Here is a 16,840-nt window from a genome sequence, read left to right as displayed (position 1 = left end):
AATAAAATTGAACATTTTCGTTAGTTTAGTGACATTAATTCAGTGCTACCACCATTTATCGACTTAAGGTTATGATTTTATTTATTTATTCTTCGTTTGTTTCTTTTTTGTTGTAGTGGCTCGTGAATGTTATATTTTATAAACTTGTTTCATATACCTATATGATACAATTTCAAACCTAAATGACTAACTCACATTAAATAATAATAACAAACAGACAGTATTAAATAACATTCAACAATAAAATTATTGGTATCACTGATGCAGTAACTTGACACTTAACATCTTAACACTTATAGGAAAAGTTCATTTGATGTATATGATGATGTTGTGAAGTTTTTCGTCCATTTATAGCTGGTGTAAAGTCCGTATAAATCAATTTTTTTTATTATCTAAAGCCTCATAAGTTTACAGTTTCTTCTGCATCGGGTGCTGCTATAATCTATGATAGAATAAATGTTGCTGGTTTCATATTATTTATCTAGAGTTATCCAATTATCTAAAACATAATTCACCCAAAGTAATATTTTATTTATATTATATTATGATACGAAAATAGCGAAATTGAAACTTAGATTGGTTTTGGAAAAACATTATAACAAAATATCAAATGTGGCGCTTGTTCAAAAAGACGTACGCACTTTTTCTCCGCTTGGTAATGACAATCTGAGTTGTCAGAACCATGGAATATACATATAAAATTTTATAAAAATCGGTAAAACGGTTTCGGAGAAGGATGGCAACTAACTCTGTGATCTGTGACACTAATGCAATTAAAAAATAGGGGTTAGTAATAGAACTGTGAAAATTAAGGGTTGTATGTATTTTTAATCTCACATCATAAAAAATAAAACTAAAATATTTTGAAAAAAAATAGAAAAAATGTTTGAGATGAACCACCCTCACCCCTTATGGGTATGAAAAATAGATTACGACCGATCCTACCGAATAAACATAAAATTTCATAAAAGTCGGTCAGGCGGTTTAGAAAGAGTAATGCAACTAATTCTGTGACACTAATATGGCTGTTAGAAAAAAGGGGTTAGTAATATAAGGGTGAAAAGTAAGGGCTATATGTATTTTTAAATACCACATCATAAAAAATAGAAAATTTTGATCAAAAAATAAAAAAAATGCTTGGGTGGATCCCTCATCCCACTTAGGGGCACGAAAAATAGATTACGACCGATTCTCAGACCTACCGAAAATGCATAAAAAATTTCATAAAAATCGGTCAAACCATTTCGGAGAAGTATGGCAACTAACTATGTGACACTAATATGGCTGTCAAAATAAGTTGAATCGTTGAATCTTCGTTAAAACTTTCCAGGTTATATTTGCATACTGTTAATTCTTCTCGTTTTTCTGTATGTTTGCGTGTTATTGTTCTTTGGATAGTTAATTATCACATTGCATTGGCCATAACTAAATCATTGCCATATCCACATTTCGATCCACTGTATGCCCCTTACGTCTTTGGATTTACACCCCAACAATTAAGGTTGGTGTCCATTCTTTTTTATTTCTAATAATATAAGTTGTTCATGTACTTCGGTTCAAAATTCGACAAGTTTTTTTGAATGGCTATTGAGACTCCTCTCTTAGCTCTGTTATCTTTACTTACACCACTGTAAATGTGTATATACTCTCCTATCTCTTCATTTCCTTTCCTCTAACTACTGGCCTATCTGTTCATTTCCTTTTCCTCTTTTCTTGGTATCTATAAGGATATATATATATATATATATATATATATATATATATATATATATATATATATATATATATATATATATATCGAGAAATTTTATATTTAGGCTCTGTGTCGAAATTTTTAGCATTTATTCCAATTTTTCAAGTGACGAGTTGCTAGCCCTTCGCCTTAACCCTCCTCCTTTATCCGTTGTTGGGACAGGTACCGGTAATTACTGAGCGACACAATCCATCAGCACTTTCCGAGGCGGAGTTTAATGATTGTTTGATTAATATCCGATAAAAAATGTGGTATATCGTATAACGTGGCCTATTGTCCTTAGTTCTATCTATAATATATGCACCGCTATTTATTGGGTGAGATCGAATACTGTAAAAAACCTGCAGTATATTGACATTAAACCAGGTGTAACGTTCTTTATAATTATATTACTATTAACCGTTCATTTCGATGTCGGTCATAGCGTTCTATGACTGCCACATTTTTTACTATATTTGGATTTAGTTTCTTTTGGTTAGAACTAATTGTCTATTATTGCAATTGTAGGATGTCACAGCTTATTGCCTGGAGAAAATGGACTGCCACCCGTCTCCAAGAGACAACGCAGGTTACACTCCTCTACACTGGGCTTGTTCCAAAGGACACCTTCAAATAGCGAAGCTACTTTTACTTTATGGTGCTAATCCGAGCGAAAGTGCTCAAGGAGGTATCAGGTATGTATTATATGCATAAAATTAATGTTTTGGTAAATCTTATTCATACCATATAAAAGATGGTTTTCCTTTATCTTCAAAAATCTTATTAACACCATATATAAGATGGTCTTCTCTCAACAGCAATAATCCCTAAAACAAAAAATGCAAAAGACATCAATAAATACCGTACTGTAGCATGACGCAAGATTTAGAACTTAATGAAACATGTTAGTTTTACGGTACTAATGACTCGACAGTAATCCTGCTTAGTACGAGAAGAACCATAGATTTGGAGTTACTCTAGAGAGTAATGTTGCGAATCGTCTCTAAGGCTATATCCTTTCTAGTCAAAGGTTGTAACTGAATTTCCAGATTTGAAAAGCTAATTTAAACTATAATACTATATAAAAACTATATGACTACTGGACAATCGTATTTCGCTACAATGTACAGTTATAGTAAAACAAAAACAAATCGAGGAAGTATATGAATACGTATATATGTAACAGATATAAAACTATCAATATCAAAAAATAAAACTTTTTAACCAGTGCATTCTTCCGATTCTGACATACGGATGTCAAACTTGAATATTCACCAGAGCTAATGTAGATATAATATCGAAAAAGGGAAAAGCTGAGGAAGAAGAAGAAGCCAAGGCATAAACAGTGATGAAAAGACAATCAAAAAAAGCCTGTAGATAGAAATAGGAATATCTGTATCTGGATCTTGATAAGGAATGTCATAAAAGTTACTTTGGATTTAAAGTAATTTGGATGCTACCAGACGAAGAAACCATGGACATATAAAAAGAGACCACTCATACAATCGGTAAATGACTTACAACTCACGCCAGTTCGAGATCGAGAAAATGGAGGAGCGAAGGGAAGACCTTTGTCTCAAGGCTAATATATATTAGATTAATTACATATTGCGACTCATGTAATAATGATACCTTTTTTAGAATTGTTTCTTATTTCTTATTTTTTAGGCCGCTTCATGAAGCAGTGGAGAACGGTTGTGTTGAGATAGCCAGGCTACTACTTTCATATGGTGCTGATCCCACATTGGCGACCTATTCAGGTCTAACGCCCTTGGCTTTAACCAATGACGAGGTTACCAAAGACTTCTTGATGAACCATTTGAACGACATAGAAGGGGAAGCTGGATCACAATGGAATTTACATGGTCCCGCTACTGTGTTTGGTAAGTTTTGAAATATATACATTTACATTACGTATATTTCTTGAATTCTGCTATTTTATACTTTTCCAAAAAGCCTCACACAATAAATTGGTTCATTCAAATGATCAACAGTTAATATCAATGAATAACTTTTCACCACGACCAATCAAGTCAAAAGGTAAATAATAGCCAAAGCAGATACATTTAGATGGAAAATAAACCAAGAAAAGATAAACTAAATGGTTATAGGTGCCACGACAAATATTTGAAAGATATTTACAACTAACGGTAAAAGAAGATACTAAAACAAAATTGAAAATTTTAAGCAGTTTACATATGTGGGAATCAAAGTAGACGAGAACGGAAATGAAAAAGTGTTAAAGATTGCGAATAAGTTAATTATTATTAATTAATATTATTAATTATAATTATAATTATTAATTAGAACAATGGTAACATAGAATGTGAAACCTGGGAATTGTGAAAAACAGATCTGTTGGAGGTATATATTTACAGTTATGTAAGGTCTTGCATTCTTTGTCAGAAAATATGATGCAAGTTTCAACATTTCTTTTTGTTCAGAAAGATCCCTTCAGTTATATCTTTAGCTGACACTTAAAAAAATTTGATATTTTATTATAGATCTGACTAATGTTTTAGATCCCGTGGACCAAATGGGCTACAACGTTGTAGAAGATGCCCCGGAACCAGATCCCGCGATAGAAGAAGAGGAAACGGAATTCGAATTGTCAGAATCACTTCCACCTAACCTCTACACATTACGCAATGAACCTCCCACCGACCGATGGGTACTGCTGCAGGATCTCTCGACGATCCTCAAGATCAAGTCCAGAGATGCTCTCCTGAAACAGATCTGCCCACCGAGCCAGCCCTCTACATCCAGCGGCATTGCGAACTACAAATCAGTGCTGCGAGAACTCAAGATGGCCGAGTTCTTGGAACAGGCGCGGTGTTGTCAGTTTTTGAACGCTGGTGAGAAAATCAACACACGCGCAACTAAAATAGCGCTAGTGAAATATACCGACAAAGTAAAGGAACTTCTGAATATCGAAAGTATGTTCGTAAAGCCGAGGTGACCCGAGGAGGACCCTCTGGGGCGGTTGATTAGTAATTATCCCCTTAATTTATGATAAGAATGAAATGACGTCATTTCGTGATATGATACGTTGCCTCACGTCACCAATTTTTCTAAAACTAACTCTTTCCGACATAACCTTAAGTAACAACTAAATGTGCTTAGGTAATGCCCAATAAATGACGTCATGTCTATTCTCCTAGAAATATATCAATATAAAGAAACCGTGATATTACTTTCTTATTGTGATTTAGGTTTGCAATTTAGTAAGATGTAGGATGCGGTATTAAAAGATGTTTTGTACTAGATTTCGTTTTAAAAAATCGACAGCTTGTGGTGGTTTCTTACACTGGGTTTAATGTTGTTTACTATTTTATAGATATACGTTAAAATATTTACAAAAAATTACGAGAAATTCAGATTAGTCGTACAACAAGAACCATTACACTTCTAACATAATTAATTTCATTAAAATAACATTTTATCGCAGTTAAAAAGGAATTTTATCATTATCACTGAATCACAACTCATCCTTATTCCTTTTTCCTTTATTCCCATTCATGGTTGGCTTTCCTAAATACTTACTTTCTTTTTTGTATACAGGTTCTAAGAAATCTTAATTCTCCATTCATCTGGTATTTTGCTTTACTTGCTCAATTCATTAAAAAATAAACATGTTAACCTGTTCCTGTTTCTTCTAAAATGGCTCCATTTTCAATCAATTCCAACCCTTGGTGAATATTACATCATTCAATCTTCTCTTATCCACTGCTGGACATAGATCTCCCTCATAATTTTCCATCTATTTCGATCTTGTGCCTCTTGCATCCAATTCCTATGACAACGTTTTAGATCGTCAGTCCAACGTGTTGGTGGACGACCTCTGCTTCGGTAGGCATCATCTCTTGGTCTCCATTCGAGTATCCGCTTTGTCCATCTATTATCTGTCATTCGAGCCACGTGACCTGCCTATTTCCATTTCAGTGTTGCTACTCTCTCTACTGCATCAGCCACTCCTGTTCTTTGTCGTAGCTGGCGATTTGGGATCTTGTCTCGTAGTGAAACGCCCAACATAGCACGCTCCATCGCCCTTTGACACACACGGATCTTTTGAACTGTTCTTTTTGTCATGGTCAACGTTTGCGCATCGTAAGTTACCACACTGATTAAACGTTTTTCTTTTAAGGCATATTGGTATATCAGACGATTTGAAAATATGTTTCGGCTAGCCGAAGGCTGCCCAAGTCAGTCTTATAAGACGGAGAAGCTCAACGGTTTGGTTATCTTTTCCTATGCGAATCTCATGACCTAGGTATTTATAGGCCATTACCTGGTCTATGGATCTTGTTCCTACGCATATATCTTCGCTGACTACAAGATTTGTCATCATCTGGGTTGTAGATATATTTATTTTCAAGTGAATATCATATATGGTGAATATTAGCTTGCTAGCAAAGAATTCGCCACTCTCATCGATTCCTATCAACTTCTTTTTATCATCTGAACCTTAGAATCTTAAGGTCTTCTTCCACCACAGCAATCCATCTTCTACGCGGTCGTCCTCTACTTCTTGTCTCCTCTTGATTTAAAAATGTTAATCTCTTCGTATATTCATTATCTCACATCCTAGCAATGTGTCCAGCACATCTTACCCTCTTAACCTTAATAAATTTCACAATATCTGGATCTGTGCAGCTCTCTCTTGTCGTTTCCCAATTACTGAAGATCGTGATTTCTTCCAATATTCCTAACAATTTTTCTCCATTGGTCTCTATCTTCAGCTGCTCTGAAAGCTCCGCAGAATGAGTTTACAGCTAAATTCTTAATTTGGTCAAACCATCTAGTTGGTGATCCTCCTCTTGATCTTCTCCCCGGAACGTTTCCAGAAATAATTAATCTCTTCAAACTATCGTCACCTCTGCGAACCACGTGACCGAAAAATTGTGGACAGCCTTTTTTAATCTCAAGTTGGTTTAGAAACGTTTGTCTTATGAGCTGTCCAAGGTATGCGCAGCATTCTTCTCCAGCACCACATCTCAAAGGCATCAGTTTTTTGGCGCTCGCGTCCGCGAATCTGTGTATAGATGGTGTAATTCAAAGTTATATCTTCGACGCCATAGTCTATTTTCGAAATCCTCGTCGCCAATTGTTATTTTTCTTCGTAATTCGTATTCGTAGTATAACTTACCCCCTTATAAATCTTTAAAACTTATCCCCCTAATAAACCCTTATTTATTATCTTTAAATATATCCTCTTAATAAACCCTTATTTATTATCTTTAAATATTTTCAAACTAAACAAAAACAATGCAACAAGGCACAAACATAAAAGTAAAATAAAAGTATTGCACGCTTTGCGTTGCAAATTCCTTAAAAACAACACAAACATGTTTTGTTTAAAGAATACTAAAGAAGTAGTAACAAAAATGGAAGACTATCTCTGGAATGACTTTTTGATGGTATACGTTATTATTTTGCATTTCAATTCAAAGAAGTCTTAATAAAATAATTTTTATTTTACAATTTATTTACAATTATTAATCTCAGTGTAAGTTCTAATTATGTATCTTTCGTACGCGATTTTTTGACAACTGCTGAGCAAAAAATATTAAATTAAGCTACCAATAAAAAAAATAAACGCCCTTTAAAATCATCAAAAAACTCAAGAGTTTAGTCCTTTTGGATCTTATTTTTATTCCAGTGGTACACACTCTCTGCATATCTCTCATGACTTTTCAGCGGTCTTCATTATTATTTTATTCACAATTGGCAATAGATAGGACCCGACGGAGATCACTGTATGTATGTACCAAGCAGCATGAATCATATTCGTTAGCACTTTACTGAATTCTCAGAATGGCACGTATACTACTTACTACTTTTGCTACTTTCCAGAATTCACTACTATATTGCCCCAATGGACAATTTAGAATTTCTTCCAACGATCCCATACATTTTTTTTAATATTGTTCTGAATCTATTTTCTTGCGGCATTTAAAAGTAATTACTATTTTAATGGGAATAAGCCACAATTGAAAGTTAAAATAAGTTTATTGACGTTTCAATCTCCACTTCGGAAATCGTTCTCAAAATACAAACATTAATAAATTAAACAAATTTTGTTTTTTTTGTTACTTGGTGAAAAATTCTTCTAATTTAATTTTATCTGACTCATTTATATTGACAATTCAGACACATTATACATTTTAAAGTAGAGGACTTTAAAATCATATTGTTGAATTTCGTTCCTGGGACGACTTTATTATAAGATAGTTCATTCGATTACGTGAAATCAACTTTAACTTGAGAATATCCGTCAGAAAATTAATCAAAAATTAATTACACTTCATTACAGTAAGGCCCCTTGTTGTATTAAATTAAATTTTGCATAAATATTATACAACCGTTTGCAAATAAAATTGACACATTTATAAAAAATACACATTTTTTAAATAAATTATCAAATATTGAATTTAATTCAAATAATATTTTAGTAAGTTTTGACAAAAATAGTTTATTTACAAATGTGCCATTAGATAGAACTTTGAATATAATCAAGACAAGATAATACATATTTTCAACTAAATACTGAATTCTAAAAACAAATGCTTTTTCTAGCAATGGGCTCTGTTTATCTCCATTAATAGCCGATTTATTTATGGAAGATTTTGAAACAAATATTCTAAATAAAATTTAAAACCCACAGTATGGTGGAGATATGTAGATGATGTATTATCAATATGGTCTCATGGATCAGAGTTGTTGGATACATTCCTAAATGATATAAACGATAAAGAGACAATAATATTTACTATGGAAAAGGAATATAATAACACACTACCTTTCCTGCGAACGATACTGGATATGAGACTCAGGTGTATATAAAACCAACACACACCAACAGATATTTAAATTACAAATCAAATCATAATATCAATATTAAAAAGAGAATAATTAAATCCTTATACGATAGAGTCAAATTGCTTGTTCTGACGAAAATTCGTTCTTAGAGGAAAAACATTTGTTTACATCTGTTTTATTAAAAAATGATTATCCTTTATCGTTTATAAATAGGGAATTTTCAACAATCGACCGAATAGAACAGAACAACTTAGAACGAGATCCTACAGCATACACAAGGAATAATACGAGGAAAATAACAATACCATATATAAAAGGATTAATGAAACCTAAACAAAATATAAATAAACCTAACAATGAACAAAAAAGAACAAAGAATTGTATTTATAAAGTAGCTTGTGAATGCGATCAGTTTTATTTAGGTGAAACATCAAGGCCATTAAATGTTAGAATACGTGAACATCAATGTTATATTAAAAATCAAGAATTTGATAGATCTCAAAGATGTAAACACGCATGGAGAAATGAACAAAGGATTCAATGGAATGATTCAAGTAGAGTCCTATAAGAAACAATTGTGTCGCAAATTCCTCGGCAGATTGTAGTAGGATCTGGTTACCCATATTAAAAGAGGAAGTTAATAAAAAGAAAATACCACTATTAGTAAGTCAGTAACGTATCGAGGATACATCATTTACGTTTTCTAAAAAAAAACATATAAAATCAGAATTTGTTGTGTATTGAGAGTAAACTAAATGTAACACCAAATACTTACCATGTCGGGATAGTATTATGAGGTTTTTTTCCTGTTTTTTTTCCTTCTGATTTACTATGGAATCACTAACAGGGAATTTTGCTGTCATCATGGCATGAGGTTGTCCTTTTAAAGAAGAATTACATGCTATAATTTTTTCTGACGGATATTCTCAAGTTAAAGTTGATTTCATGTAATGGAATGAACTATGTTACAACAAAGTCGTCTACTTTAAAATGTATAATATATGTCTGAATTGTCAATATTAATGAGTCAGATAAAATTACATTATTAGAAGATTTTTTCACCAGGTGAAAAAGAAACAAAATTTATCAATGTTTTTATTTTGAGAACGATTTCCGAAGTGGAGATTGAAACATCAATAAACTTATTTTAACCTTCAATTGTGGCTTATTCCCATTAATATAGTAATTACATTTTTTTTTGTATCGAATACAAAGTTCCCTTTTCTACTTAAACTGGATTTAGAATGCTTGCATTTTTATATATTTAGTGTACATATTCTTCACAGATATTATATTACAAGCATATATAAACAAAGAAAAATCATATATACATAAAGGGTATCCGAAAATTTACTCAAGATTTGAATTTAATAAAAAACAATTGATTCTACACGGCAAGAGCTGATTTACAAGGCAAGATTGAGTGTCAGAGTGGCAACATCTCTAGAAACTAGGCACCTTTAGAAGAGAAGAAAACATTGCTTTTTTTGCATTTATTGAATCGTTGAATTCACTGTAGTGAATTGTTTCATTGTAAAAACTGGGTGTTTTTTAGCCGAATGCGCAATTGCCTCCCATTTACGTGAATTTGGAGCCACTATTGGAATTTATAACCTATCTACACCACGTTGTATTTTTGTTGGTTATGTATGTATGTCATATATACGTCATATATAAGATTTGAATTAAATAGAAAACCATTGATTCTACAAGGCAAGATTGAGGGCAAGAGAGACAGACGTATATCCAGCTGACCAATCTTAGGAAATGGACTAGTCTAACTTCAACAATCTATTTTGAGCTGCTGTGAATAGAATAAGATGGGTCAATGTGGTCGCCAATATCTCTAGGAGATAGGCACCTTTTGAAGAGAAGAAAAAACTGCTTTTGTCTTTAGATTGTATTTTTTTTATAAATCATAAAGTAAATAGGATAGAGCTATGTATGGAATAGCACATCAGGCAAATAGCCTCCACGGCCTTGCTGGCACATACTCATTGTTTCGAAAGTTTCGATGACCATTTTGCATAAATGTGGCTGAATTTTGATGATGTAGAGTTGAGTTTCCTTCTTTAATGTACGAGTGGTTATAGGCTTGTTGGCATAGACCTTTAATTTCAAATAACCCCATAAAAAGAAATCCAATGGAGTTCTATCACACGATCAAGGGGGGTATGTCTGATCACTGAACCGAGATAGTACATGATAAAGTACATTCGTTTACCAAATTCCCATCAGTAAACATGAGCACGTGTTGATATTCGCCGTCTCATTTGTCAAGAGGCTATTAAATCTAATTTATTACCTTAAGCGAGACAGATTCTAATGTTACAGATCCCAACTTGCCATAATTTTCAATTAAAATTGATCCTGTTGATTTTTAAGTTAATATATTGTGTTATATTTATGTTATAGTTATTGTTAAGTTATTTACTGGTCGTGTTATTTTTTAGAGTTTAGTTTAATTGTGATATAATGATTAAATTTCAAGAAATTCTTACACTAACAGTTTCAAAGGAAATATTTTTAAAAATCATATGATACATAGGTCGTACATCGGTACGACCCTGTTTGGCTTACACGTGGTTCTATTGACGATTGGGAATTTGTAGAATGAATACGGTATAGTACAGGAAATCTCTTATGCAGTAATTTAATTGTTTCATGGGCTGCATGGCATGTAGCACCATCTTGTTGAAACCACATGTCGTCCACATCAATATCATCCAATTTATGCAGAAAGAACTCTGTTAGCATGTCACGATATTGATCACCAGTAACAGTCACTGCTTGATCAGCTTTATTTTCAAATAAATATGATTCAATGATACTTCTAGTCCAAAATTTGCAAAAACAGTAATACATTGTGGATGCATTTTTTCTTCGACAGTCACGTGTGGGTTCTCAGAACTCCAAATGCGGCAATTTTAACGTTTAACAGAGTCATCAAGGTGAAAATGTGCTTCATCGCTTAGGATGATTTTGCTGGAAAATCAATTAATCAATTTTTTCCATCGTGTAACGCTCCAGTTTTGTTAACCTTGAACTGTCAGCTGTCAAACTGTTTTTCTTTTTTGTTAATACTGTAAACGCCACGTAGGAAGATGTGCGCATGTGCCGTGTGCTGACTGTATTCGAAGAGGTGGACAGTGGCGTGATTATACTTTTTATATAATTAAAGGCACCGAATAGCTACCGTTGCGCTAATGACAGCGTGGATAAATATGTAAGCCAAGCGCTCAGATTGAATCGGTACGAAAATAAGGATTTGCGCTGGATCTTCCTAACTGGCGCCTACTCTAACACTGTACTGCACAAATGGCAGTAAATTCAAATGTTGTTTGAATTTTGGGACACCCTCTATGGAGCTGTATATAAACGTAACATATTTCCTGACTAACTATCAATATCCAGATTACGCAGCCATTGGATTGCATATGACGAGCATTTTGCAAAGTTATGAAGGTCTCCGTAGTAGGCAGGTTCTGGACAATCTGGGATACTGACGTCTGTATAAGTAATCCATAATTGTATTATGGGCTTTCGACCAAATTAGAACAATAAATCGGCCCATTTGCCATATTTTCTTCGTATGCGATTTAATTTTAAACACATGGGATGTGAGAAATGAATAGTGTTGGATATATGTATGTAATCCGATTCTATTTTTGTCAGCAGTAATCAGACATCATATGTGTATGTGTCCCATCTGTTCTAATGTCTTTCTTCCATTATTCTTATATCGTTTACTCTGATCCTCCGTTAATTAATCATATCTTGCACTGTTTATTTGTAATTTTCAGACTTGATATTACCAAAAAAACTTAACCACAACTTTAACAAAAGAAGACCCCTTATTGAACTCAATTTCAGTAACTCTTTCTTTTCAGTCATGAAGTCTGTTGTGTTTTCAATATCGTTCGTAGGGAATTTATTAGTCAATTATTGAAAACTAAGACCGACGTTTTCACAGATTGTTTCATTAGTCCTAGTTTAATATGCAAGGGAAGAAAAAATATGTCTAGTTATAGTTAAGTAGTGATTTCTCGTTCTATTAATGGTTCATTAATGTCATTGGCTTTTTTTGTACTAAATCATCTCTGTAAAGCCAATTTCATTTCTTCAATGTTGATCTTTCGCTCTGCTGTTTCAAAGACACAAAAACAAAGAGGTTTTTTGCTCTCACAAAAGATACATTTTTGATAATTGTTTATTGCATATACACATTAAGTCAATATTCTTGAAAACCATTGTGGTAAATAAAAGAGTATTTTGTGTTGGATAATTTCACTGACAATAAAGGACGTATGTTTATTGTAGTAATTAATATGGATGAAAATTTGTGAAATACCTAATTATTGTCTATCAAATAATGGTATTTTTGGTATGAACGTGCTCGAAATATTTAGTTCAAAATTAAAAAGTTTTTTATGTCGCAATTTTTGTTTGGTTTTTGTCGGGCTGTGCTAAGATTACTGTAAATATAGAACATGAGTTTATTAAAATGATCCTCACCCTAATATTTAAGTGCAATGTTCAGAAATAGATTGATTTGTTTTAGGCATACACATGTTTTTCAACCTGATTTGTTATCGTATTGTTTTCCTTAATCAATTGTAAGAAACCATCACAGTAACTAAAAGTTTATTATTATTGTTTGAACATTTATATAAAGAAGTTTATTTATTTTTAAGCATTAATTAAGTTACCAGCTTTTTTAGACAATTTTACAAGAAAAATAGGCTTTAATATAACGAACTAGTTAGGATTTAACGCACCAATGTCAGTTTGTTGAGGAAAATAAATTACAAAGTTTTATAAATTACTAAAATTTTACTTTATTAAATTAAATTTTTGTATTTGAATTGATCAATAGGTAGAAAAAAAGCAATATTATTTTAAATCTATTAACATATAAATTAAATTTGTAAGAGTGAACCATTCTAGAAAATACTTTTAGTGGTTTTACAATAAAAACTATTCTAAATAAAAGAAGAACATACAGCAAACGCCAATTGTGATAAGGTGTCGTCGCTTACCCAGCTAACTCTTTACTGAAAGAATGCCGAGCTTCCCATCGTTTCGCCGGTTGGAGGAATCCGGTAACTCAAGGCGAAAATAAAACGTGCTTCGCTCATCATAATAATTTAATTGGCATTTGCTGTACAAATTATATAAATAAAAATTATTTTTTGCTACTTTCAATTATCGTATGATATATGATATATATTTTTTTAGTTTCTAACAGATCGACGTTGGTACAATTTATGTGTTGTGAAAGTGCAATTTTTTCGTGACTATATGAGAACAAGATGGTCCTTAAAAATGAAAACGAGATTTTCATATAGTTTATTATTTGATTGCGAAAAGTTGGCGTCAGAAAGCGAAAAGGCAATTTTTTTCGTAGACGATTTTTTTAATGTATATTTCTATACAAATATTTGATGTAAATAGTTATCTATATATAAATGTAAAAAGCTTATATTTTAATGCATTATTTCTATTTTGGAGCCAACTTTTCCTCTGATATTTTTAGTATCTGTAATAAAGAGCAGAATCAATCATATCCAATCAAAGTATTTCGTCTCTGTTTATAGATATTTGTAAATTTTTTCTGGTAGTGAGTTTTGTGAATTACTTTCCGATTTCGTACATTTTTATTCGAAGATGTAGGTAGATAAGTCACGATTAGGGGTTAAATAAAGAAACAAAAGATTTTATTAATGGGTATATTTATTATTTATGACTAATTATGGCTAGATATGTCTATAAGGAAACCTTAAGGTTAAAACTATTCAATGGAAATCCATATCGTATCGAAAACCACTTACGATATAATATTTCTCAAAATAGCTATTTACAGCAGAGAATTTGAAACATTTTTTAAATTTAAAACTGATAATAACTATAGGTGGGCCGCCGACCAGATAGAATTTTCACGTGAACGCCATGCGCTGGTTACGAGTTGCAGTTCCCAACGTCATAAATTCGATTTACACTAGGTCAATTTATTATTGATTATGTAGTATGAATAGTGTGACCAACTAGTCCGAAAAAACATATCAAGTTGAAATTTCTGTATTTTAATTATTGTCTTCTGAAAAGATTCAAAAACAATAACAATTCATGTATACACATGAATCATCTGTATTACGAGGCATGCTGCATACAACGATGTAATGATTGCTGATCAATGTTTTTTTTTCGATTTTGTCAACCATTTTAAGTAAACAAACTTCTTGATTTCGTTCGCGCTATTTAAAATCAATCCCATCGAATGATTCATTTTCAAACCAAAATCAAATCTGCTGCGTTACAATATGATTTTGTGTAAAAATTTATTTTATGTCAGTAATCAGTTTGAAGGCGCAAATAATGCAAGTTAAATAACCAATAAAATGATGATATTAAAGTTTTATATTTAAAAAAAATGGCCAGATTTTCATTGAAAAGTCCGGGATTTAGGTATTGTTTTCAGCCTTTACCCGAACTCGACTAAATTGGAGTTTTTTTTTTTTTAAATTGGGCGTTTTAAATAAAAAAAAAATAAACTATTACGAAAAGAGGTTACCTTTATTATTAATTAATAATATAATTACTATCGGTGTCCTCGGATGAAGATTCGTCGTCACCTAAATTAATAATCAGTTGTTCTAACTGCTGTTCTACAATAAAATCTCGTTCCCACATCTTGGATATGATGCCATCTACATTTTTGATAGCATTTTTGCTGGAATCCGATGTAACATTATTCAGTGTAGTTCATTATTCAAAGTAGTTTTCTTTAAATTTGGAATGTTCGGGTTTTCTGAAATTTTTTGCATAATTTTCTGAACCGTTGGAAGCTCATTTAGTAAAAAGAAACTGTGAACAATTCGTCGAATCATGCTCTTATGTTCATCGGTAATTTCATCAAGCTCTTTTTTAGATCTTTGGTAAGGTTTTGGAGGTTTAATTCACCATTATTTTGGCGATGTTCTTTTAAAATATTATAAACAGATGATTTTTGTTAATACCTAAAATTATTATTAAATTAATCCAGATTTAGCCATAGGGCTCATACTCCCTCTAAGGGGAAAACTCACTCATCTCAGATACCTACGGTATCAAAAGGATTGAACTCTGGTGGGACTCTTTCCGTGTTATCGAGCCCTAGGTGACTTCTAGGTGAGTATCTCCCAAAAATTTTCGTACACATCTGGACGTTGAGAGTAGTACAGCTTTCTGCATGGTCTTATAGAGATGTTCATTCAGACCTAGCTTTTTTATGTTTTCTAGGAGGTTCTTTGTAATGACTCCAGTAGTAGAGAGAAATTATTATTATTATCCAGATTTAGCCATACGGCTCACACTCCCTCTAAGGGGAAAATTCACTCATCCCAGATACCTACGGTATCAAAAGGATTGAGCTCTGGTGGGACTCTTTCCATGTTATCGAGTCCTAGGTGATCTCCCAAAAATTTTCGCACGCATCTGGACGTCGAAAGTAACACAGCTTTCTGCATGATCTTATACAGATGTTCATTTAGACGCAGCTTTTTTATGTTTTCTAGGAGGTTCTTCGGGATGACTTCAGTGGTAGAAAGAGTAATAGGTATCGTCTGGGTAGTTTCCATTTTCCATTGTCTCCTTATTGGTATTTCCAGATCTCTGTACTTGGCGATCTTTTCGTTGTATTTAACACGCAGATTATTGTTGTTAGGTATCGCCACATTGATTAGTGTTGTTTGTCTTGTTAGTTTATTAACTAGCACGAGATATGGTCTATTATGTGCTACAGTTTGGTCTGTGAGCACAGTGCGATCCCAGTATAGCTTGTAGTTGTCATTCTCAAGCATACTCTCAGGAACGTATTGATAATATGGGAGATGGTTTGTTTGTAGAAGTCCCAGTTTAAAAGCTATCTCTTGATGGAGGATCTTCCCCTACTGAGTCATGCCGTTCCTTATATTCAGTTGCAGCAAATACCTGGCAGCCCCCGGTAAGATGTTGGATAGTTTCTTGGGCTTGACATCCATATCGGCATTTGTCGTTTTGGACCTGAGGGTCTTTGACGATATATTTCAGGTAATTTTTGGTGGGTATAACCTGATCCTGAATGGCGAGTAATGAACCTTCTGTTTCAGGGAACATCTTTCCTGATGTCAGCCCATAGCTCGACTACGTTATTATTATTATTATTAACATAATAATATTAACAATTTACCTGTAGCTTCAGCAGTGAATTTAATAACACGTTCGCAGCCCTTCTCTGCGTTTCACTCCTCAGACGCTTTTTTAAATGTATTT

At 32.8% G+C, this 16,840-nt stretch overlaps 1 protein-coding gene across 1 annotated transcript in view; it reads left to right on the top strand.

The window, feature by feature from the left end:
- The window catches only part of LOC140450238 (uncharacterized), a 498,980-nt gene extending 486,175 nt beyond the window's left edge, over positions 1–12,805 (top strand). The window contains exons 6-8 of the mRNA XM_072543758.1: positions 2,261–2,427; positions 3,401–3,615; positions 4,255–12,805. Of these exons, the coding sequence (XP_072399859.1) occupies positions 2,261–2,427; positions 3,401–3,615; positions 4,255–4,691 (819 nt within the window). The 3' untranslated portion in view covers positions 4,692–12,805. The remainder of the gene's footprint in view (positions 1–2,260; positions 2,428–3,400; positions 3,616–4,254) is intronic.
- The last annotated feature ends 4,035 nt before the right edge of the window (positions 12,806–16,840 follow it).

This window comes from Diabrotica undecimpunctata, chromosome 1, assembly GCF_040954645.1.
Source record: "Diabrotica undecimpunctata isolate CICGRU chromosome 1, icDiaUnde3, whole genome shotgun sequence".
In the NCBI taxonomy this organism is placed as follows: domain Eukaryota; kingdom Metazoa; phylum Arthropoda; class Insecta; order Coleoptera; family Chrysomelidae; genus Diabrotica; species Diabrotica undecimpunctata.
The sequence above is the reverse complement of the archived record's forward strand: the minus strand, read 5'-3'. Positions and strand labels throughout refer to the sequence as shown.